Source organism: Notamacropus eugenii, chromosome 6 (assembly GCF_028372415.1).
Source record: "Notamacropus eugenii isolate mMacEug1 chromosome 6, mMacEug1.pri_v2, whole genome shotgun sequence".
Lineage (NCBI taxonomy): Eukaryota > Metazoa > Chordata > Mammalia > Diprotodontia > Macropodidae > Notamacropus > Notamacropus eugenii.
In genome coordinates, this window is record NC_092877.1 from 192,596,916 (window position 1) to 192,622,367 (window position 25,452).

Consider the following 25,452-nt stretch of genomic DNA (forward strand, 5'->3'; position numbering starts at 1 on the left):
TGGCATACAATTTTGGGATCTACACATGCATTCCTGCTAAATACATTTTCATTATAGTCATGCTGTGTAGAAGAACTAAAATGAATGGGAGAAATTATATAACAAACCAAAACATAATACACACACACACACAAATGATCTGCTACATTCTGCGATTGAATTCCATAGTTCTTTCTCTGAATGTGTAAGGCTTTTTGCCTTAGAAGACCATTGGGAATTTTTTTTTTAAGTCCTTGCATTGCTATGAAGTTCCAAGTCTACCAGAAAAAATTCTCGCACACTGTGGTCGCTGCTGTGCACAAAGTTCTCCTGGTTCTGCTCCTTTTGCTCAGCATCAGATCACATATCTTTCCAGGCCTCTCTGAAGTCTTCTTGTTCATCATTTCTTATAGAGCAATAGTATTCCTTTACATTCATACACCATAATTTATCCAGCCATTCCCCAATTGATGAGCATCCCTTTGATTTCCAGGTTTTGGCCACCACAGACAGTACTGCTATAAATATTTTTGTACATGTGGGATCCTTTCCCATTTTTATGATCTCTTGGGGATACGGTCCTAGAAGTGATATTGCTGGGTCAAAGAGTATGAACATTTTTGTAGCCCTTTGGGCATAGTTCCAGACCACTCTCCAGAATGGTTGGATCAGCTCACAGCTCCACCAACAAAGAATTAGTGTTCCAGCTCTCCCACATCCTCTCCAACATTTATCATCTTCCTGTTCTGTCATGTTTGCCAATCTGATAGGTATGATATGGTACCTCGGAGTTGTTTGATTTGCATCTCTCTTATCAAAAGTGATTTAGAGCATTTTTTCATATGATTATAGATATCTTTAATTTCTTCTTCTGAAAATTGCCTGTTCATATCCTTTGACCAGTTATCAACTGAGGAATGTCCAACTGTTCTTAAAGCTGTAAAGGAATTTAGAAAGGAAGTTAAATCTAAATTGTTAAATATTCAATCAAGATGAACCCCCCCCCACTATCATTTTTTGAAAACAAAATTTTGTATATCTTTGATACCATTTAGAGAGTCTTTCTCCTTGCCCCCTGCCCCATTTAAAATATGTTTTCAGTTTAGGATTAATACTTGGTTTAACGTGATTTTTCCAAATGCTTTATACACATGATCCTGTAAATTTTAAGGACTATCACTCAACTTGCTCATTCCTGTTGGTATTTGAAAGCACCCAGTTTCTAGAAAGAAAAATGCTATGTTGCTCAGGAAAGGAACATGAGAAGGAGGAAGAATAGTTGGCTCACTTGTCTGCTTGTCAGAGTTAGTTCATCAATGCAATGTCTTTCAAGGTTTCAGGTCACAGAAGTTTCCTGACTTAGAAGCAAACACCGTCTCCTCTTTTTAAAGTTCCATTCTTTTGCTTAGAAGTTTACATTAGCATTAATCTAATTTCATTCTAGTTGTTTTAAATTTAGTTTATATATTCCATAGGTCATTCTCTGTTCCGTAATCATGTGCACAGATTGCAAAGTGGTATCCAAAGAGCCATATTTTAAATAAACAAACACTGGAACAACTGAAGTCTTGTGCTTGGTTGTAGGATCCAAAATACAAACACATCTGTGGCAAAACCTCTTGAGACTAAGTAGAAGATACTGTCTTTACCTTTTTTTTTTTTTTTTTTTTTTTTGTGGAACATGTCACAGATATGTGGCACTGCTTTTTTGACTGTGGAATTCCTTTATATCCCACAAAAAAGTGATAGTTTTCTGTCCAAAAGACAGGAAAGGTTTTTCCTTGTTTTTCCCTAAGGTTTGATGAATGGCTAATAATGCATAATTGAAGGCATACAAAACAATTGGGCCTACGTAAAAGCAGAAATGTTAGTATATCAAGTGAAGAGCTACTGCTGAAAGCAGCTATCCAATCTGAAAGCATGTGAGATTCCTATATACTGGTAACAGCAAAGCCCTGCTCCTAATGGTCGTCTCCTAATGTTCTAGGGGTGTGTCTTTGGATATACCATTTGTTATTTAATCAATACATAGTCATATTCATGCATATATGCAGTTCTACATGTATACACAGATCTCTGTATATATGGGTTGCTCAGTAAGGTAACTCTCTCTACCAATGCAGATTGCCAAGTATTGAGGAGTTATGGGTTTGTCAGAGGATAAATGACTTGACTAGGGTCATATATTTAGTGCATGTGAATATCAGTGGATATGATGTTCCTGTTTATAAGTCTAATTCTCTGTCTATTACATCACAGTGCCTTTTAAGCCTAGTTTACACACACACACACAAATACATATGTGTGTATATATTTGAACATATACATGTATTGTATGTGTGTGAATACTACGATGTGCATGTTGTTCAGTTATTTCAGCTGTATACGACTCATGATGATTCCAGTTGGGGTTTTCTGGGCAAAGGTATTGGAGATCCAGATCATTTTACAAATGAGAAGTGAGGCAAACAAGTTTGTGACTTGCCCAGGGTCACATGGGTAGTAATTGTCTAAAGCTAGATTTGAACTCCTGGCTAATAGACTCCAGGTCCAGTGCTTTACCAATTCATTTCAATTGAACAAATATTTGTGAAATGACATAGAAAACGCCCTGATGGAGTCCATCAGCACATCTGTCTGGGGCAGGCCACAAGATGGACAGTGAGTTGGGCTGAAAATTGAACAGGAGGAATGCATTCAGAAAACTACACAGTACATTCAATGATTCCAACTTGTTCCCTGGCACAAAATCCCATGTTTGTAACAGCAATATTTTTCCAGTGATGCTATATGACTGTGAAGCATGGAACACTAAAAGCTCCTTAAATCAAAATTGTAGGTGAGCCAAAAAGTAGCAGAGTGAATGTATGATGTATGTAACTATTCTGCAGGTCATTACTCACGAGACTTATATGCAAGATGCGGCATATAAGATATCATCAAGGAAATGTGTGATTACCAGAGGATATGGATTTTTCCTATAGCAAGGGCATAAAGTAACAGATGAGTAGGCCTGTCATTACTCACAGTATGTTAAAAGACCTAGGAGAAAACCTTCTGTGTGGGAGGTAGATCTTCCTTTTAGTATTTGTAGGAAGACGTGGAAAAAAATGTAAAATTGAAGAATGGTAAGGTTGCAATCTTCATCATTGGAAAGAGCACCTATACTAATAAAATCATAAAATTCTTGGAGGGATAAATACAGTGTATTTTGAGGCATTTGTCAGGTTCAGATAATACAAAGTTATAGGGTTAGGATTTCAATGAACATTTATATTAAGGCATATACATCTAGTTTGATGAAATACTTTATCAGTTCCCATGTTATTGACATTTAATGAGTCAGAGGTTATTAGATTTAGAGACTGAAGAGACCGTAGAGGACATAAAATCCAACTGCCTCACTATAAAGATAAGTAAAGTGAGTCCCATGGAGTGGGAGTCACTTTCCAAGGCCACACAGATTATAAAGTCAGGTCTTTGGAGTCCATATTTTCCTAGTGTTTCCAAAAATAGCTATCTTAACTCATTTGAAAGAAAAAAAAATTTTCAAAATCATATTTTTGTCACAAATGGAATCTTGTTAAATGACAAGTCAAACTTCCCATTGAATTTTTTTCTGAAAAAAATTTGTTAGTTGTGCTTATGTAATACTGCCAATTACATGTATTAGTCCTAAATATTAACCATCTGGCAGAATTCCATTGTATATAAATAAGACATTTGAGACCTGGAAAAATGCCATTTTGAGTCCAGCCAGCTGGTGCTTTTTATAGTTTAATTCAGCCTGGAATATGGAATTCCACAATATATTCAATGTTGTAGATGACAATAGAAAAACATGCTGTGAATGAGAAGTTTTGTAGGACATTCCGTGTTATTCCAAAGAACTTGTTAAGTGAAACAAAAATGTTTTACACCTGTCTATCCTAACCCTAAATGTGATTCTAGCCAATTCTCCACATTATAAAGCTTCATTTTTAGTGTTTAAATTTGTGTGAACTTTTGAGGTGTAATGTTAAAAAAAAAAGTCTTTGTTACTTTTGAATGTTTTCCTCCAGTAGTGTTATCCTTAAAAATCTCTTTTTTAATTATTACAAGAACAGATATATTCAGCTTTCCTCTGAACTTAATAACCAGGTGGATTCCCGGTTATGACTCCCATTTTATAGAACGAAATTACCCATTGAAAGTACTAGCTATATGCAAAATTTGGCTTTGCTTCTTTACTTAATGTAGACTTGCAATCTATTATGATGTTGAGCTTGAGCTTTAAATGTGAAGATACATTAAATTGTCTTCAGAACAGATTGAAAACAATCAAGACATCCCTGAAAACACAGGAAATTAGTGATTTACCACAAATATTCTTTGTTTACAAAGCAAGCCATATTTGGCAAAGTGTTGAGGATCTTTATCTATCTATCTATCTATTTATTTATTTATTCTAAAATGCTGTCACCTCTACCCACTAAAGTCACTTATCTGAGTTACTTAACCATGGGGCGGGTATGAGATCTCTGCTAAAGGGCCAGGATGCTTGCTAGAACATGAGCTACTATTACCTGAGCTGTTACAAAACGATGCTGTTTCTACTTGGATAAAATCATTGAAACATTGTGTTAGATGCCTTTTCTCCCATTGGCAAAGGAGACCATCATTCCCATAACAGGTTACAACAAGCCTTATAGTGACTGTTTACTTTGGCAATGGCTCTCTTAGACCCTGTTTCTATCCGCGGTGACACTTGTTGTAGGGTAACTCCCACTGACAGTGTCTCTGAGGATCTTCTGTTGGTTACTGTGGTTTCTACCTGTAGTGTCTGCAGTACCTTTTATCACCTCAAATATCCTCAGAATGCTTCCTGATTCCTTAGCAGCTAAATTACGTTATTAGTCACCACCTCTTAGGACAGCTCATAGCAATGACCCATATGAGCTGCCACATCATTTGCACACCGCATTCAAAGAAGTTTTCTAAGGAACTTGTCCAGATTTTTCTAGAATTGTTTTAGGTTAGTAACCCTATATAATGCCATACAGTTCTACTGACTGTTGTGTATATATGTAGGTAATTTATACTTTGTCTGGACTCTCGTCATTATAACCTCCTTGAGCTCAAGGTCTCTCTTTCATCCTAACATTCAATACATGTTTGTTTACTTTCCTTCTGAGCTTCATTTTATTCTAAGTGGATAGGTTGGTTTGCTACATTTCAAGAGTTTCTGAGGATTCCCTTACCCGTACCCACAGTATGTGAGTGTAGTTGTCCATCATTCCTTCCTGGATGTATCTTAACTTCATATGTAGAAGCCTTTAAAAACAGCCCTAAATTGTTCTTCATAAGCCAACCAATAGGACATATGTATACTGCATCCTACTGTAAAAATCAGTTGAATTCAGCAAACATTTAATAAGTGATTATTTAATACAAGGGGATGAATTAGTTGTTTAGCAAAGGTGAGTGATATCTAGCATCCTAAAACAATTTAAGCAAACAAACATGAGGGAATGGAGAATTCCTGAGAAACTGGCTGCCTGAAAGACAGATAGGCTTCACCTTTACCCCAGTGGCCCCCACCACACACACATACATCATATCTAACACAACTCTGAAGATCACTCCAGATCTAATGATCCTTAAGAAATCACAAGATAAATTTCAGTGACATCTTCCACCCCAGAATTGCACAAAAAGTCAGAAAGAAGCCTAGGCATCATTAGAAAAGGGACTTCTCCAGCAAAATATTTACTAGTAGGACTGTGTCTGAGGCAGTAGGAGTACAGGGATCCCCTGAGATCAAACTAGAATGGTCAGCAAGCTTGTGGGCTGGGGGACCTTGGAAATTCCTAGTAAATAGAAAGGGGCAATGATCAGCACTCAACATAATGCTTACCTTCCTGGCAATATGTCACCTCAGTGTTCAGGGCAGAAGGAAACAGCTCCTGGGGCTCTGAGGTTCTTAGCACTTTGTCCTGAGGGGCTGAGCGGGACCTGAAGATCTTGGGCTCTGAACCTTAACAATCCAGAAAGGACAAACTCAAAGTATGGAGTTTAACAAAAGAACCCAAGGGGGCCAAGGTGAGACCAAGCAGGGCAAACCACTCCACCAAAAATGCATTTTGGGTCAGAGCAATGCTGGTCCAGTCCAGAAACTCATTTCTAAAATTAAGGCTGTAGAGATGAATAAATCCAGTGAGATAGCAACCTGCATTAACAAAACAAAGGTAGCACCATAACAACTTTAAGCAAAAATTCAAAGAAAAAAATGAATTTCTCACAAGGACTAAGGAATACCAAGAAGAAATGCAGCAAGAAATTTAAAAATGAAATAAGAACTCTGGCAAAAATTATTGGAAATTGAATAAGTATCCTTGAATAGAAAGTCAAAGATCCAAGTAATGGAAAATCTGAAAACTAGCACTTAATAAATGCTGGTTGACTTCTACCTGCAGAAATCAGTGATTTCATGAAATATTAGAACAAAAACTGAAAAATAGAGAATGTAATATTTGTGATATTATATATATTATGATATTTAAGAAACTGAGAAAAACAAGTTAAAGAAAGATAATTTGGGAATGATTGGGATCTTTGAAAATCATGAATTTCAATAATTTATAAGTGAAAATTATCCAGATCGATTGGAACCAGAGGTCAAGATAAGGAAAGAAAGCATATCAATCATCTCTTGAAAGGTACCCCAAAGGGAAAGTCCTAGGAATGTCATAGATAAAATCCAGAGCTCTCCCATCAAAGAAAAAATTTCTCAAACATCCAGGAAGAAACAATTTAAATACCAAAAACCACAGTAAAAATCCTACAAGACTTGAGAACTTCTAAAAATGAGGAGAGAGATTGGAATGCAATAGTATATTCCTAAAGGCAAAATACATAGACTAGCTTCAAGGGAGACTGGGAAAGTTTTCTTGTAGGAGGTAGAATATTAGTTGGAATTTGATCAAAAGAGAGGGAAGAAATTTTTCCTTCCTCATATTTTCTGATACTTTTATGCTAATTCTACTTCAGTGATCTAATATCTATGAGGTCATTGATGTAAATACTCATCAGGTGTTACTTCTTCCTATTACTCCCACTAAGTGTGCCCTTTCTACCTTCTGTTTTCCAATTCCTGTCCGTAACATTCTATTAATCGTCCGTATAGTTTTTTTTGAAAATGCTGGAACCCTTTCTCTAGGCCTTTTCACATTCTGTGGATACCAATGTGACCCCTGGACTATTCACATCCTAACTTTTGCTCTTACCTCCAAACTGATATATCTGCCTTTTGAAACATGCATTTCCTTGTTGCTGTCTTTTATGAAGGCAACTAGGTGCACTGCCCTTGGAATCAGGAACACTTTTTGAGCTTTGTGACCCTGGGCAAGTCATTACACCTTGTTTGCCTCAGGTCCTCATCTGAAAAAGGATCTGATAAGAAAATGGCCAACCACTCTACTATCTACCCCCACCAAGAAATTTAAACAAAAACCTGAAAATGGGGCAACTACGAGTCAGAAATGACTGAAACAGCTCAACAACAATAATCTTTTATGCAGTTTCTTGTGACTAAGTCATTCTACTGTTTTGCTGTAGCCAACTGTGTATCACACCAAGTCTCTGGTTATTCCTTAATTTTTTAAAAATGATATTATATTTTTTCTTGATGAATCATCAGAATAAAATTGGTACTAAATTGTGCTTTATAAGGAGTTGAGGGGAGAAGTTATTTGTTTGTTTTGCACAGGAGTAGCTAAAAATTATTGAAAATGCTAAGCAATTTCCCAAATGTAATCTTGGGGAAAATACCTTTGAACACTACTCTTAAAAGTCTTCCTACATCCTTTTCATCCTTTTTTCATTTCCTTTTTCCTTTCACTTTTTTTTTGGATCTAATTGTTAAAGGCAGAGTATTGAACCACTTTTTTTCAAGCTCAAAATGTTTACTTTTTCATTTCCCTCTAAAAAATGTTCTTTGTCCATCGTAAGAGTCCCATGCTTTGCATTTACTTCTAAAATGCAACATGTGGATACTATTTTACTTCCTCAGTTTAATCATGTTTACCTGATGGTGGTTTCTTCTGCAGCCACTCCCTTTGGATTGTGAAATTGAACATGATACATTCTACAAAACGTTTCCTAACCAGCAACAACATGAACATAAACAAGTAGAAGGCTTGTTCTTTTCTTTTAACTATAACCAGTTGCCTCCTGGATCACGATGAGAGCATTTTAAAATACAGACTTTAAGCACTATTTGTATAAATACAAATGATCTATTGAAAATTCTTTGCTGATATTTTAGGGTAAGCCATAAGTCTTTGATAGTGAATACAATTTTGTGAATGACTGTTAATAACAGCCACAGAATCTAAAAAGAGAAACCATAGCTACCTTGCCTTCACCTTGTTTCAACTTCACCTTTGTTTCAACCCTTACTGAAGCCTAAGTTCAAAAGGAGTTTCCAAAGACAAATCTCAGGAGTCATTCTAAATGTATCAGTTAGAAGTTCTTTCTTTGAAAATTTTTATTATTATTATTATTATTATTTTTAATAATCTATTATTTATTTATTCATTATAAATAATAATAAAAGATTAATAAATAAATGTATGAATACAAATATTTGATTATTTATTATTTAATGATTTATTATTATTATTAAAGATGAAGGTGAAAGCTAATTTAATACTAAGTCATAAACAGGAAGAGAGAAAAATAAAACGTTATTTAATATGAGCAAACTGTTTCTATCCCTATATGGGCATTACCTCCCTCTATTGTCCTGTTCATCCTTCCTTTTTGAAGAAGACCGTGCCATCAGAGAAATGATGACATGATTTGCACTTGATTTTGATTTGAGGGAGGGAGGGCTGTGCATGCCACCAGCCTCACTTCTCCTCCAGAGCCATCTCCCTCTAGCTTAAGATACTGGTTCAAACTAATAACCTTAGATGTAGATCAAAGCTGTCTTACTAACTCACTGTCATTATCACCCTAGACAGGTAATTTCTTTTTCTTATGCTTATGAAATAAACATTTATTAAGTGCCTACCATGCCCATAAAATAAACACTTATTAAGCTCAGGATGACTGGAGATGACCCAGGATGCACTGGGAAACCTTGGCCCCCTTTAGGCCAGGGTCTATGCAGGTTCTCACTTAGGGTGAGGCAACGCCCTTTCATTGAATAGGCCTGTTGAAGAAGTAGCCAGGGTATGGCCCCTTTAATGAAGGAAAGGAAAAAAAAAGACATTAAGTTGGGAGGGAAACAGCAGCAGTTACTATTGATAATCACTCTGAAGCCAGGAGAGTTCAGAAGAGAGCCTTTAGCAGGGGGCAGGGGCCCCATGGTGTCTGAGCTACAGAGTGCAGTAGGCTCAAGGTTTAGGGAAGGGGAGGGACAGTAAAACCCAAGTCAACTGGGAATCTTTTGGCCATCCAAATTTACATTCTTTTGGAGTGGAGAAAGAGGGGGAGGGGGAACAAAAGAAAAAAATAACTAAATCTACCTGGGAGGGAACAGAAACTGTTTCTACTGATAATCATTCTAAGCCAGTCATTAAGTGGAGCTTGGGCAGGGACCTCTTGTCATCTGGTCTATGTACTTCAGAGTGCACTGGGTTGAAGGTTTAGGGAATGACATGGAAGGAAGGAAGGAGGGAAGGAGGAAAGGAAGGAATGAAGGAAGGAAAGAAGAGGGAGGGAAGGAGGGAAGGAAGGAAGGAAAAGGAAATCTAGTCAGTAAACCCCAAAAGAAGGGGAGAGAGAGACAGAAAGGAGAGTATGAGCTGTTACCCAACTAGGTGGGTTCCCACTCAGGCAGCTTGCTCTATTTACAGGTTGTGTTAGTCCTTAGAAATGATGACATGACTTCCCCTTGACTTTGTTTTTTGGAAGGGAGTGCTGTGCAGATCACCAGCCTCACTTCTCCTCCAGACCCATCTGGATCCAGTGACCAGATATTCATCAGGATGACTGGAGATGACCCAGGATGCAACGGAAGCAGCTTGAAGTTAATACCCAGTGGATTGTTAAAAATAATGCCTGGAGGACCAAATGAATCTGATTTAATATTTAATATACGCCAAAGAAATTTCTGTTGCAGATATACCTTTTTATAGGTGCCCATGGATTGAGTTCTAAGATGAGGGCCCTTGACTCCCCTTGCCTGGCGCTGCTGCTTCTCAGTGGTTGATCCAAAAGAGTAGAAAGCATCACAGATTTAACTATATGCCCACTTTCTCACTTCCACATAATAATCTTTATGAAAATAATCGTATGTATTCATAAAATTTTTATTTTATGAGAATATTCATATTTTAAATAATAATATTTATGAGAACACGCCTTTTGAAGGTATATTCTTAGTAAAATATTCTTTTGCAGACAGCGCTTAACAACAGGCCACATTTTCCCACAATCTCAGGACTGACTGAGAAGGGGACATAAGACAAGACCAGATTATATCTGTTATTTTCAAAGAAGACTTTGGTTTGATACCTATAGCCTTAGAAGTTTTCTTTTTCCACACAATACGTTAAATCAAGCAAGATTCTGTAACATGTTGTTGAGTCAGGTCCGGCTCTTTGTGACCTCATTTGGGGTGTTCTTGGCAGACACTGGAGTGGTTTGCTTTTTTCTTCTCCAGCTTTACAGGTGAAGAAACTGAGGCAGAGTTAAGCGACTTGCCCAGGGTCATGCAACTCTTAAGAGTTGGAAGTCAGATTTGAACTCATGAAGATGTCTTCCTGACTCCATTGCTGGAGCTCTATGCACTATGGCACCACCTTGCTGCCTTTCTATTACCACAGTGAGAATTGTGTAGTGATCCACTGTGTATCAGCTTGAAGCTACCTCCCTCTAAATGAGTGCCTGAAAAGGTCAGCCTAAAAAGGCCAAGGTCTCCTATTGCATCCTGGGCCATCTCCAGTCATCCTGATGCATTGATGGACCCAGATGGCTCATGAGGAGAAAGTGAGGCTGGTGACCTTGCACAACCCTCCATCCCTCAAAACAAAGTCAAGTGCAAGTCATGTCATCATTTCTCTGATGGTCATGATCTTCTTTGCAAACACAGACAGAAATCATAAATTATTGACAACCAGGAAGCAATGTGGTATCATAGAAAAGTGCTGGACTTGGATTGGTAGTAAGCATTCATTAAGTGCCTACTATGTGCCTGACTTGGACTGAGTGCAGGGATCATGAAGAAAGGCAAAATCGAATCCCTTCCCTCAAAGAGCTCACAGTCTAACAGGGAGACAACAAATGTATACAAAGAATGGTATAAACATCATTTTATCATGATATTCTCTTGCTTATAAACCTGGAGTAATCCAGTAGTATTGCTTAATCATTTGTTACTTTAATCATTCATTAAATAAGGATGTGTTCATTTACTCATTCATTCAACAAGAGCTAATACAATGCCTACTATGTTTCCTGTAATGTTTAGTGTTATAAAACAAACACACACACGTATGTATGTATACACATACATAACATGCACATGCACACATATATAAAATATCCCTGCAAACCTTTAAAATCTTAGTGGAAATTTAATCTCTCAAGCTCTTTTATTTTCATTTCTATCTAATGACCATATTTGCTTATTTCTGTCTATATATCTATTTACATTCTTGTCTCCATCTATAAGGCTCTCCTCTTTTCTGACCTACATAAAATACCTTTTTAGGAAAAACTCTACCCATGATTAAACACACACACACACACACACACACACACATACACACACACACTGTACATTCACACTCACTGGATATTACACATTAATATACAATGTGCATTACTTTGTAAATATTTAATATTTTTGAGTGTCATTTGCAAGAATTGTTCATTTGGAGTGTGTCAACCATATATTTCACTACTTATACATCTTATTCTAATAATTAATAGATTAAGCATAGTGAATACCATTGTTTAACGACTTTGTAGAAATTGTCTATAGGTTTATGACAATATTTAGTGTGGCAGATTGGGACATTTTTATAGGAAGAAAGCAAAGGATCAAACACATTGTTACACACCTATGTTTTCTGTCACTGGGTAGACTGAGACTGATGGATCGCTTGAGGTCAAAAGTTCTGATTGGTAATAAGGTATATTAGGTACGTTGACTAAACTTGTCACCAGTATGGTGAGCTTCTGGGACTAAGGGGCTACCAAACAGCCTAAGGAGGGGTCAAATGGCCCATGTTGGAAACAAGAAGGATGGAAAACTTTTTTAAGGTCAGTATGCTTTTTAATTACTGCAAATGGATATGTCAAAAAACATCTAAATTTATATATTTTCCATTGAAATGAGATTCATATTATGGAATAAAGTAGAAGGCTTACTCAGTGAAAATATAAAACATCAAGTACTCAGCTATCTCTTCAAATTAATTATATTTATTGAGTATAGATCCAGTTGAACAAACCACACTTGTCAGAATAATTTCTGATGACCTTATAAAAAGTCTAACTTGAAAGAAAACAACGTGAACCAAAATCTTAGGTATTTTTTATTCAGCTTCAATAGCGGAAACTTGGACAGCATTTTACCTCTGCCAAATAAGAATAATTATGCATACTTCATATTTTATTATAATTCTGAGAGAACAGTTTTCACAAGAGTATACTTTTATAAAACACTATTTTATGTCTTATTGGCATACTTAAAATGAATCTATCATTTTATTGATTCAGGAACTTTCTTTAATCACAGAAATCTGTACGTTGACGGTCATCTTGTTTGATTCTTGTCCATATTCCCTCCTCTTTCCCCAGTGGTCCACCCAATTTCCTTAGACCTTCCTCACTTTCTCCTGACTTTATGAAAGTACCAATGGAGCACTCCAGTTTTCTACCTATCTTCTCTTGTTCTTGCCATGTTACTGGTCCATCTTCTTTTCCTATAATGCAATTTCTTTTACTCCTAATCTCCTATGGAGTTCTTCATTAGTTATTTGTACAGACTGCTCTTGTGTACTATGTTACTCTGCATAATAGTAATTTTTAATTGTTTGAAGACAGTTGAATCCTCAGTCTCACTGTATAGCAACAAGGCCATTGATTTGATAGGAAATGATGGGCCATTAATTTCATAGGAAGCATCAAATCAGTAAAGGAGTTTCGCAGTTTTCCGAAGGTAATTCATTTCACTCCCTGCTTCATGTTGAACTCTGGGCCCCGTTAAATTCTTTGCCTGTACTCTCTGATAAAGAAGCTTCATAGGTGTGCCATTCAAGTGGATTTTGAAACCTTTCCATCAATTGTCTTCATCCACTTCATCTCTCTTGTATATATATTTAGGCCCAGCTCCTTTGAGTGCTTTTGAATCTTCCACAATTTTCCGCCATGTTCTGCATCTTGGTACAATCAATACAATGCAGGTTATAAACAAGAGCGTCTAGAAGGCCTCCCTGTACAGAAAAGAGCACTCTTCATCACGAGTCTGTGACGGAAGTCCACAGACACAGCCGTGAATACTCTGCGTCTTAACCTATGAAAGGACATTGAGGTGTTCAGTTGAAACAATGAGCCCTGGAACCCTGGTGGAAAGAAGATTAGATGTAGAGTCCATAATATCTGGGGCAGCTAGAAGGCACAGAGAATAGGGTGCTGTACCTAGAGTCAGAAAGACTCATATTCGTGAGTTAAAACCTGGTTTCAGACACTTCTTAGCTGTGTGATCCTGGGCAAGGTATTTAACCCTGTTGACCTCAGTTTCCTCTTCTATAAAATGGGCTGGACAAGGAAATGGCAAACCACTCCATTCCCTTTGCCAAGAAAACCCCAAATGGGATCAGGAAGAGTCAGACATAACTGAAAAACAACTCTATCACAGCTGTAACACCTGGGTGTGAATCCTACATTGATCACTTGTTCTAGGTATGACCTGGAGAAAATCATTTCAACCTCTCAATTCCTTAGTTTCTTCTTTCAAAAATGTGGGAGAATAATATTTGGACTACCTGCATCACAGAATTAACTTGAAAAGCAAGTGAGAGAAATATTTATAAAGTACTGTTATAATCTTGGAGAATATGAACTGTTTTTCAGCAATTTTCATACTACCTTTCATTTTTGTACAAATGATCAATAGTAAAAAATAATGTTACATTATTTTGAACTCTGAATAATATAAAGTAGCAATTAAAGAGTTAAATGACTTCTATGCAGTATTAATTGCATCTGATTTGGGACAGAACAGGAGAAAAACTCCTGTAGACTTTAAGGACAGTTTAATGCTTGACTGTCGTGCCACTGAATTTATTTAAAAGGGGCTCACTTTCAGAATGAAAAGCTCAAAGATTCATGCTGCTTTTGTTAAAGGAGGAAGAAGGATAGTAGAACCTTGGTCTTCAGCTCTTTACACAAGATCAGTAAAATTTAGCATATGTATTGTAGCGACACAAGTTAATTTCATTTCTGCTGATGAGTTCACCACAGGTATCTTTAAAATTGCGATGAATTGCTGTGGCTGTAACCCATTATCATAGCAGGAAATTGCATGAATCTCACAACTCATATTAAATGAAACACTGTCACTGCTATTGCATTAATTTCTAAGCCATTTGTCATTTATAATAGTCTTGTAAATGCCCATCTTAGCACAGTTTTCATTCCCAAATTAGTTAAAATGTACTTTGAAGATTTTCCTACCGTTATTTTTCAGCATTCATATGTTGGGTTGGGAGGAATCCATTTGAACTGTACTCTTATATTTAACATTTGTTCAGAAGGTCCATCATGATAGTCTTATCACTTACCTAATTTATAAGAAAGAGTGATTGCTCAAATATTAATATTGTTTATGTTTATATATATATATATATGTAGAAAGTCCTTGAATGAATGTCATATGATTAGTGTGAGATATTATGGGCATTTCGCATATGGATAAAACATCTCATTATTCATAAATTGATGGTGTTGGATCAGATTATCTGTAATGTTACTTCCAGTGCTAAATTCATTCAGTTTAACAAGCATTAATTAAATACGTTCTTTGTGCCTGACATTGGGAGAAATCTCATAGTTCCACAATGTTAACATTAGCAATTTGCTGGATAAACTGACAATCATGTTGATCTACTCTTTGTTGAATTTTCTTCTATATGTATAGGAGAATCATTGTTACATATAGGATTTTTCTGATGGTGCTCAGTTACAAATAAGCCATCATTTTATGATGATTTTCCAAGAAAAGAGATTCTAAATTTCTATAAGGCAAATGAACTTCCCTTATCAAACTAGAAATAAATTGTCATAGAAAAAAAAAAGTCCAGCAACAGATTGATCTCGTGATAAAGGAATTTGGATTGTAAGTATCCCTTGGAATATTTGCCACTCTAGTACAGCATCCGTGTGTAATGTCTCCTGGCAGAGAGCCTCTGTCTAGCAGTTCATTTTTACTTTTACTCTTTGCATTTTGCACTGCATTCCAGATTCCAGAATTCACTTTCTAGTGTCAGTTATTTTCATGCTCAACTTTTCCCTAGACTATAAGCATTTGTACTTCCTATACATTCCCTACCTCAGCACTCTTAGCTCTTGGAAAGTTATCTCACCCTGCTGTTTATATAGGTATGTATGCATTTGATAAAAGTTGGGTTATGATATTACCTGTCACTAGTAGGTACTGTCAAACAAACTACAGCTTGATTATTTAAGATCAAGGCCTCATGTTAGATAAAACACATTTCCTTTATCAGCTTTTTAATTTTCAAATTTGGCACTTGAGATTAACTGTAAAATATGCATATATATGTGTATATATATATTATATATATATATATATATCATAGATTTTCTTTTCGCTTTTCTCCAAATGTTTCAGCACAAATTTGTCTTTATAAAGACTAAGTATGTGTTTTGTGTACAATCAAATATTTCAGTGACTATAATAACCAGTTATTAGCATCAACAGATGGTGGTGGTAGTAGATGGTGGCATAGTAGATATTGTACCAAGCCTGAAGTCATTAAGATTCATCTTCCTGTGTTAGAAACTTGGGTCGTTGTGTGACCCTGGGCCAGTCACGTAACCCTCTTTGTCTCTGTTTCCTCATCTATAAAATGAACTGTAGAAGGAAATGGCAACCCACTCCAGGATCTTTGCCAGGAAAACCCTACATGAGTCATGAATTATCAGACAGGACTGAAAGAGTTGAATAACAAAAATATCGTATTTTACTGGGTTATGCTGAACATTTTTATACATACTCAGAGTGCACATTTAACTAGCCTATGCCTCTTTTTTTGCTATGTAATATAATTGTGTAGTAATTTCTCTCTCTCTTTATGTACATATAAATATAATGTATATATATATATATAATATATATGTGTGTGTGTGTGATGGATATGCATTCAGATTGCTATAGAAAAGCAAAGATGAGAATCCCAAGCATCAAAACAGAAGGTTTAAATGCTTTTTTTACATACACACACACACACATACACATGTGCATACACATACTTTAAAATATAAATTTAAAGTAAACACTATTAAGAATGAATCATTTACTCTAGGTCTTTTAGTAGGTGTAGAATTTACATGCAGATACAAAGTAGAATAGTCCATTAATAAATAATACTTTCTATATTAACAGTAATACCATTCAGCTTTTATGAGGTTGCAGATATCTTATCCAGATTTTACAGATGAGGAAACTGAAGATGAACAGTCAGTTGACCTTTTCACGAACATGTAGCTTGGTAGTGAAAGAGATCAAACTAAAACATAGGTCTTCTGCCTGTTAGATCAATGTTCTTCCTACTAGAACCCACCGTATCCAAAAAGATTAATACATGTTATGAATGTATTACTAAAAATCCAAACAATTTCTTTCATCATAATTTTAGAGTTAAAGAATTGCTTAGATAGTTTAGTTCAGAATCCTCATTATATAGGTGAGGAAACCAACGTTCAGAGAAGGCAAATTGACTTTCCCAGTCTCATACAGTGAGTCAGTGGCAACGACAAAATGATGACTCAGGTCTCTTGACGTATTTGTTATCCTTTCTCCTTAGTGGTACAATGGAATAGGAACTAGATTTGGAATGACAAGACCTAGGTTCAGATCCTGGCTGACACGTAATAGCAATATCGCTTTGGGAAGGTCATTTAAGTCATGTGGGCCTTGATTTCCTTAACTGTAAAATGAGAGATTGGCTTCTGAGATCTCTTCCAGCTCTAAATTCCACGATCCTATGATTCACAGAAGTGAGGTTGTCCTTTCTCCAAATAGTATACTCATTATTGACCATATGCATCTACTCCTGATATACTCCCACCAGGTAAATTGTGATGGAGGTAAGCATTCATTTTGTCTCTGGTTTTGCAAATGCCAACACTATAACTGACTATAACTTTTTTAAATGTTTAAAGACACTTTAAGGGCTTTTCAGTACTCCATCCTAAAGTATCTTAATGACAGCAGCAACTAGTCAGCAATGTTATTCCAGTGACAATTAAATACTGAGTGTAAATCTGTAATTACCATAATTTAAGGTTTATCAGAATGATAGTTATTATGTTAACCAATTAATTATTAAAAATATATGTTTCCTCGACTGTCTTAGTGACAACAAAGTGTGCCACTGTTAGGGAAAGTAGAATTTGAAAGTTCCCTTAGGTCTCTGAAGCTATCCTGACTAAAAAATAAGTTCTCTGTAAAGGTCATGATTCCTTCTGTGTGGATCAATTTCAGAATGGCTTCTCTAGGGAGAAGGGGGATGGATTGGAAGATTTCTTGTTCTATCTATCCAGAGAAGAGCAAAATAACCAATTATGTGACACTGAGGTCTAAGGGAGCACTGAGATTAGAAATCTGAAGGCTAGAGCTTAGAATTTTTTACCTTGAATGTGTGTGTGTGTGCTTATATGTATGTGCATGTGTGCACGTGCACATTTGGGGTCTGTGTGTGTATGTGTGTGTATGTGTGCAAGAAAATCCTTTAATTAGCTTATGAGTCTGTATCTCCCTTTGTTAAATGAAAATGTAACTTCTTAAAATTCCTTGCAGTGTTTCTTGACAGAGGTGTTCTCCAACTGGAAAGAAAGGAGATAGACACCCTATCGTTTTTGTATATCATCTCTCTTTTCAGAGCTGACTTTTGATCTGGAAAAAACTTGCATGGCTATGATGAATTAATAACAAATTATGAATATAACACAGATGTTTCTAAAATATATGTTTCCTCAACTGTCTTGGTGACAACAAAGTGTGCCACTGTTAGGGAAAGTGGAATTTGAAAATTCCCTTAGGTCTCTGAAGCTATCCTGACTGAAAAACAAGTTCCCTGTAAAGGTCATGATCCCTTAGAGTTAGAAACATCGTTAGAAACAAATGTTTCTGAAATAGGAAGCTAGAGTTAAACATGACCATTTATTGATATGACGAAAGCAAGCGTGAAAATGGTAGTCTCATTCAGTGTATGTGTTTTTAATTGTTAAGCAAAGGGTAACTTCAGAGTTTTATTGCTCTCCTTACTGCATGGCAATGCTAGAGGATTTGCTGTTTTTGCAAGTGGTCTGAAATGACAGTCTACCATCACTTATAGGCAATTTAGTCTTCATTACAAATTAATGAAGTGATAATTGCTCTCTGCAACCTTTTATGTGAAGAACATACCAGTGCTGTTTGCATTATCTGGCAATTTATGTTTCGATATCCAAGTGCTTGGATTAGCTTGCCAAATTAGAATTGAGAAGAAAAATATTAAACCGCAATAAGATAACCATGATTAAAATAATATTTTACATCAAGTCATTGAAGCTCGCCATTGAGCAATTCCTTTTTTTAGTGTATAGCCCATTGGTGCTCATAGCAGACAACAGTTTTAGATGGCTGCGGTGAATTCTACTGCACATGTGTAATGAAAGCATGTTGTGTAATGTTTACATATGATTGGAAGATAAATTCACATTTTGTGAATAATGGTGTTAACGATCTCATTTTTTTCCAGGTGGAGCACAGAAAGCACTATGTTCTCTTGAGTTTATATTTCTGTTTTTGTTGTTGTTACCTTTCAGTCATGTCACACTCCTTTTTGTCTCCATTTTCAATTTTTTTTGCAAAGATGCTGGAGTTGTTTGCCATTTCCTTCTCCATATCATTTTACAGGTGCATAACTGAGGCAAACAGGGTTAAGTGACTTGGCCAGCATCACATAGTTAGTAAGTGTCTGAGACCAGATTTGAACTCCTAAAAAGGAGTTGTCCCACTCCAGGCCCAGTGCTCTATGCACAGAACCTCCAAATTACCCCCTGGCTTTTTATTCACATTGTACTAAATTTTGTGAAAGCGTAGAAACAAACATTGTAGAGACACTGAAGTACTTGTTACAAATTCGGTTTCCTGGAACTTGTCATTTTTTCCTGGCATATATATATATATATATATATATGGATTTTACATGTGATGTTAGTAAAAATTCATACATTGTCCATTCTGCACTCATCTTTGCCAGGCTTCCAACAGTTTCTTATGTGATACTTTGTATAGAATGATTTTTATGGAATGTTTGTTCATGGTGCAAGGTTGGAAATCTTAGATTTGAAAGAGAATTTTTGATTTACAAAATTCCCAGGAGCAATATGTAACTATTTTGCCCTCCTCAGACTTTATTCACAGGAACATTCTAAGAACAAAATTAGGAAAAGACATATTACACTATATAAAGCAATTTCTATTTTGCATCTTCTACATTTTATTTCATGTCATTTCCTAGGTAGGTTTGGTTTGCAGAATAGATTTAAAAGATTTGAAAGTGGAATCAGGGAGAGTAGTTAAGAGGCTATTTAAGTAGTCTGTACTACTGAAATTAAATTAAATTAAATACAAGCAGCTATATTTTAAAATATAAATAATAAAAAATAGATGGCACATAAATGATGGGGTGTTAGGATATGAAAATTTTAAAGTCTTGATGTGAACCCATCATGTTTCTCAATAAGATAAAACATTCCCTCAAGCTGAGCTCCAATTGCCTCCAGGATCTTGTGATTTTCCTGGGTTCTCCATTTTATGGCTTTCCATTGGTGCTGAGGTGGCTGCTACACAAAGCCCTTAGGAAAAATAGCTGACAGTCTTCTCTAGCCCATTTCACTTGAAACAAATAAATGTCTGTACAATTTTTCGTAACTCTACCTGCATTATTTCATATTTATTAAATTCATTATGGAAGGTGACTACTATATGTAGTGGGATTAGATGCAATTGCCTTATGTTGTCTCTCTCTTATTTCTAATGGATTATTCCAAAGTTTGCTTTGAGTCATTGAACATCACTTGATATGACTAAATCCTTCAAATTCAATCCTTGTGGTTTCTGTCTATAGAAAATTAATTGCAAAGATGGTAAGACAGGAATTGTTATCATGATGATTCAAAGCTCTTTGGCAGCGCACCAGGTTGGATGCCAAACCTAGTTTTTCCTGGGAAAAGATCAACATCTTGATAGATTTCTGGAAGTTTAGTCTCTTTTTCCTAAATTAGATCAGATTTTGGGTAAAATAATTTTTAATCCCTTCTGCATAGACATGGGATTGCTCCTTATTTACTTTGGGCTTGATTTTGAGCTATGAAGCCATGCAATCTACTTGAATCTTGGTTACCTAAAGGATAATCTGTGCCAGGAAGCATAGAAGATTTGACTAAACTTCGGTGAGAGACTCATTTATTATCTAGATTTTATTCATAGATAACAGAAGACAGTCTTTTTCTAGGCCAAGAACTAGCTTTCCAGAATTGTGATTATTTTTTAAATCTAAAAGAATTCCTGTCTAGCGCTTTAACAAAACTATGTGACAAGTAATGGCTGAATTTTTAATGCTGATTAATACTGATCATTTCAACAAACAGATATCAAGCAAGAAATATTCATGATAGTAACAGCTGACATTTTACATAGCACTTTAAGGTGAGCTATGTAATCTCATTTGATTGTCGCTATCATGCAAGACAGGTGATGCTGAGGCCCAGAGAGGTTGTGTAACTTGCCCCTACTCAAACAGCAAGTAATTGTGAGAAGTGGTGATTGATCTCACATGTCTTTTGACAATAAATCCCACATACTTTTAGTTATATCACAATGTCCTTTTACCATGTGCTATGACCTATAGTAGAGTAAAGAGAAATTTAAGTCCTTGCTCTCATGGAAGCATAAAAATATAGATTAGTGTGAGACATGGTAAGTCCTTTATAAAAGTACGTATCAAAGCACTTTGTGAGGCTCATTAGAAAAGGTGGTACTAACAGGAGAAATCAGGGGAATAAACTGATAAATATAAGGAGGGAGGATTAAAGTGGTAGGAAACGATGTGAACAAAGACATGGTGGCAGGAAAGTGCAGTATAAGTTCAGAGGGTAGAGGCTATTCCATTTTGTGTATGAAAGAAAAGAAGAGACAGAGGTTTGTAAGCTAGGGTTGAACTAGAGTAAAAGAATTTGAATTAAAACTGAGGCATTTGATTTGTACTTGATAGACAATAGGAAGACATCACTGAATTTTGAGAACAGGAGTAACATGATTCAATCTATATACATGAAAAAGATAATTTTGGTGCTGACATACATGATGAATTGGAAGTAGAAGAAAATGGAATCTGAAAATTATATTGAGATTCTATGACAAAAACCCAGACAAATAGTATTAAGAATCTGTACTAAGACAAAAGAAATGAAGAAGAAACAACACAAAAGGAGACTTGTTAAAAAAGTAATGGCACCAGCAGAAATAATGGTGTCTTTTATTTTGGTGTGTATTAATAATTTCTATGAAATGGCCTAGATACTGACATCTCCTTTCAAATATAATCATTCTATTAATGTCAATTCTTCTTTTGTTGTTTGTTTTTTGAAACTAGTGGGAAGAGATCAGTGGGGTTGATGAGCATTACACCCCTATCAGGACCTACCAGGTGTGCAATGTTATGGATCATAGTCAGAATAATTGGCTGAGAACAAACTGGGTCCCAAGAAATTCAGCTCAGAAGATCTATGTGGAACTCAAGTTTACGCTAAGGGACTGCAATAGTATCCCACTGGTTTTGGGTACTTGCAAGGAGACTTTCAACCTCTACTACATGGAGTCAGATGATGACCATGGGGTCAAATTCCGAGAACATCAATTTACCAAGATTGACACAATTGCAGCTGATGAAAGTTTCACACAGATGGACCTGGGGGACCGTATTCTCAAACTCAACACTGAAGTTCGAGAGGTAGGCCCAGTGAACAGGAAAGGCTTTTATTTGGCTTTTCAAGATGTTGGTGCCTGTGTTGCCTTAGTATCTGTGAGGGTGTACTTTAAAAAGTGCCCTTTTACAGTGAAGAACTTGGCAATGTTTCCAGATACAGTACCTATGGACTCCCAATCCCTGGTGGAAGTCCGAGGTTCTTGTGTTAATAATTCCAAGGAGGAGGAACCACCCAGAATGTACTGCAGCACAGAAGGGGAATGGCTGGTGCCCATTGGCAAGTGCTTATGCAATGCTGGCCATGAAGAAAGGGGCTATGTCTGTCAAGGTAACACTATGATTTAATCAGTGCTTACAGTTATTCTGTTTCTGAGTTAGGAATTTACCTTAGAAAAAACACTGTTTGGTTTACCTTCAAATCTACATGAAATGACTTAAGTGGATTATAATTTTTTTAAAAAAATGATTTGTTTTTCTTTTTGCTTTGGTAATATAAATTATGACTCCCCAAAAAGAGTAACTCCAGATTTGTTGTATAGTAGGAAGAGAGCTGGTTTCCAAACTAAAATCCCATCTCTGATTTATATTACCTCATTACCTCTTACCTTCTAAGCAGCTTGACTTCTGTGGGCCTCTTTTGCACAAGATGGACTGTGAGATTCCTTCCAGCTCCAGATCAATGAAATTGTGTATTATATAAATGTTCATATTTCACAAATACAGTATGATCTACTTTGGTTTCTTCCATTTTTACTTTTTCTTGTTTCATCCAAGAACACAAATTCTACCCCCCTTTTAAACTTCATTACGCTGTTGGCACTCATTGAGTGTTATAATAACAGACTTGACAAATTGTGATGACTACTAATGTTGCTGTTTAGATAACCCATAGTAATATTTACCTTATTTCTGTAAGTAATGATTTCTATTTCAATAAGATCTTGGTGCCAGATGAACTTTCCTTGAGAGTTAAACATTTAGAAGTTTATTCTTTTTATAATGAAAATGAAGGACATTTTATCATGTGATATCTATTGTTGTGATGTATCATTTGGGCTTTTACATTATCTGTGTGACCAATTCAAGTTTTAGACAACGATAATGAATTTGTCTCGTTTGTATTGATTTGAGTCATCATACATTACTACGTGAAAAAATTAACCCTAGGGAAGCTGAGCTTAACATTTTCTTTCTTGACTTGGCTTGTGTTTTGTGCTTTATGACTTTATAGAAACAGGACCTAAAGTTATTTTGTATTTGTGTATATGTCTTTTTCTGCCATTTTAAATTATGCCACACCACGTGAATATTGACCTGTTTTCCAAAATGTTTGACGCTTCACACTATGCAAATAATGGCTATTGAAGAAGTACATCTGTGGCATTTTAACTTATTTATATAAATGCAAATGAAACTATAAAGATTGTGGTGATCATAATCAATGGAATGTTGCTCATTTCAGACTGTTATCTGAATTATAATACTTAGGATTACATGTTTTCTGTGCAAAGGAGTTATTTCCATGGAGTAGTCAGTCATTGACTGAGTCATTATGGAAGCAATGAGTCTACCTTGATCTTTGATGATTCTGTCCCAACGCACTAAATAAGCCATAATATCAGTTTGCTTATACATTGTTTATACAAATGAAAAAAACTGAAAGTAAACATTGTTTTTGATTGTAGTGTCTCATGTTATTTAAATATTTGAAAGGGATGTCGAGCCAATATTGTCACTAAAGAAAAATTCAGTAAGTTCTTTAATTTAAATATCATTACAGATAAATTTTGCCTCTGTACTTTGATCGAGATGAGGCTTGATAATCAGGGTGTGTGTGTATATGTGTGTGTGTGCATGTTACACATGTAAATCATTTAAATCTAAAAGAGAAGATAGAGAGATGAAGCCTTGTGGGTAAGACCTTCTGATTCAGGATGAACAGGAAAGCTACCTATTTTTTCCTTCTGCTAATCCTTGCTGGCTTACTCTTATGGTTCTCTGGATGTTAAGAACAGACAGTTTCCTCTCTTTGTTCCAGACTTTTTGCGATAGGAAGAAGGATTATTAAAAGCTTATATTTTAATGCATTTTCCTGAAAGTTGCATGAGAAATGAGAATTAACGAAAACAGATGTCGTTACAGCAAATAGCTGAAATTATCAAGAAAGCAACTAATTAAACAAGCCATACATGGGCTGTAATATGTTTAAGTACTAACTTATATGCAAACATGAATAGAAGACATTGTTAAGGACAGATGTGTCCAGAAAAGGAGGTGGGCAGACCATGTAAAGGTAGACTACCTAAAAGGTAAACTGGTTTCCCTAAGATACCAAAAGAACAAAGGAATATCTCCAGTGCTTGGACTATATCTGGATATGCAGGATTTACAGGATGGTGGGGGTGAGGGTTTAATTGCACAGGATGAAAAGCCATTGAGCAGTTGTGTTCATTATTAATGGAGAGGAATGCTCACTAATGAAATCGTAGCTTCTTCAAAGTGTCAAACTATGAAAGTATCCAATTATCTAGAATGACCAATTAATTACAGTGTTTCACTCTGCCCATCTCCAAGAAATGGACTTGAGCTGAGATGGAGAGGATGAGTGAGGCATAGTGGGCAGAGCTCTTGATTTACATTAAGGAGGCCTGGGTAAAATTCATGTTGTAGACACTGTATAGTCCCTCTTTTAGTCTGATTTTTCTTATTTGTTAAATGAAGAATAATTATAGTACCTCTCTGAGAATTTTTAGGTTCCAAGGAAATAAAACATTTTTTGCAAATTGCAAAGCTCTCTATAAGCCTTAATTATTATATTAGCTTAATAAGGTAGTGATTTCCCCCCTCAGCCAGCATTCCAGACCAGCTGTAACACTTGTGTACACTGCCTTAGAAGTAGCATTGAAAAATATTGGAGCCAAGTGTTATTAGATCCCTGCTATTTTCTATGGAAAAATCTGATCAGTACATAGCAGCTCTTATCCTATTTTTATTGTCAACCACTCAACGGCTTTTTATCCTGTGCAGTTCCGCTCTACCCTCACCCTTCCGTAAATCCTGTATATAGACCTCTTGCCAAAGGACTGGAGACAGTCTTTTAATATTTTAGGGCTGCCTAGGCCTTCATCGAGATAGTGGGTATACATGTTTAATGGCGTGGTTTAATTCATTTGTATATGTCATAGATAGGCTTTTCCTTCAAATAAACAGACCCAGGAAAAGGGAAGAAGGTCATCAGAATTGGATCAGACTATGA

General features: G+C 35.9%; 1 protein-coding gene across 4 annotated transcripts in view; it reads left to right on the forward strand.

Annotated features, from left to right (window-relative positions):
* The window catches only part of EPHA3 (EPH receptor A3), a 419,590-nt gene that overhangs the window by 96,128 nt on the left and 298,010 nt on the right, over positions 1–25,452 (forward strand). For all 4 annotated transcript variants that reach the window (XM_072621658.1, XM_072621661.1, XM_072621659.1 and 1 more), the window contains exon 3: positions 21,864–22,524. In XM_072621658.1, coding sequence (XP_072477759.1) covers positions 21,864–22,524 — 661 coding nt within the window. The remainder of the gene's footprint in view (positions 1–21,863; positions 22,525–25,452) is intronic.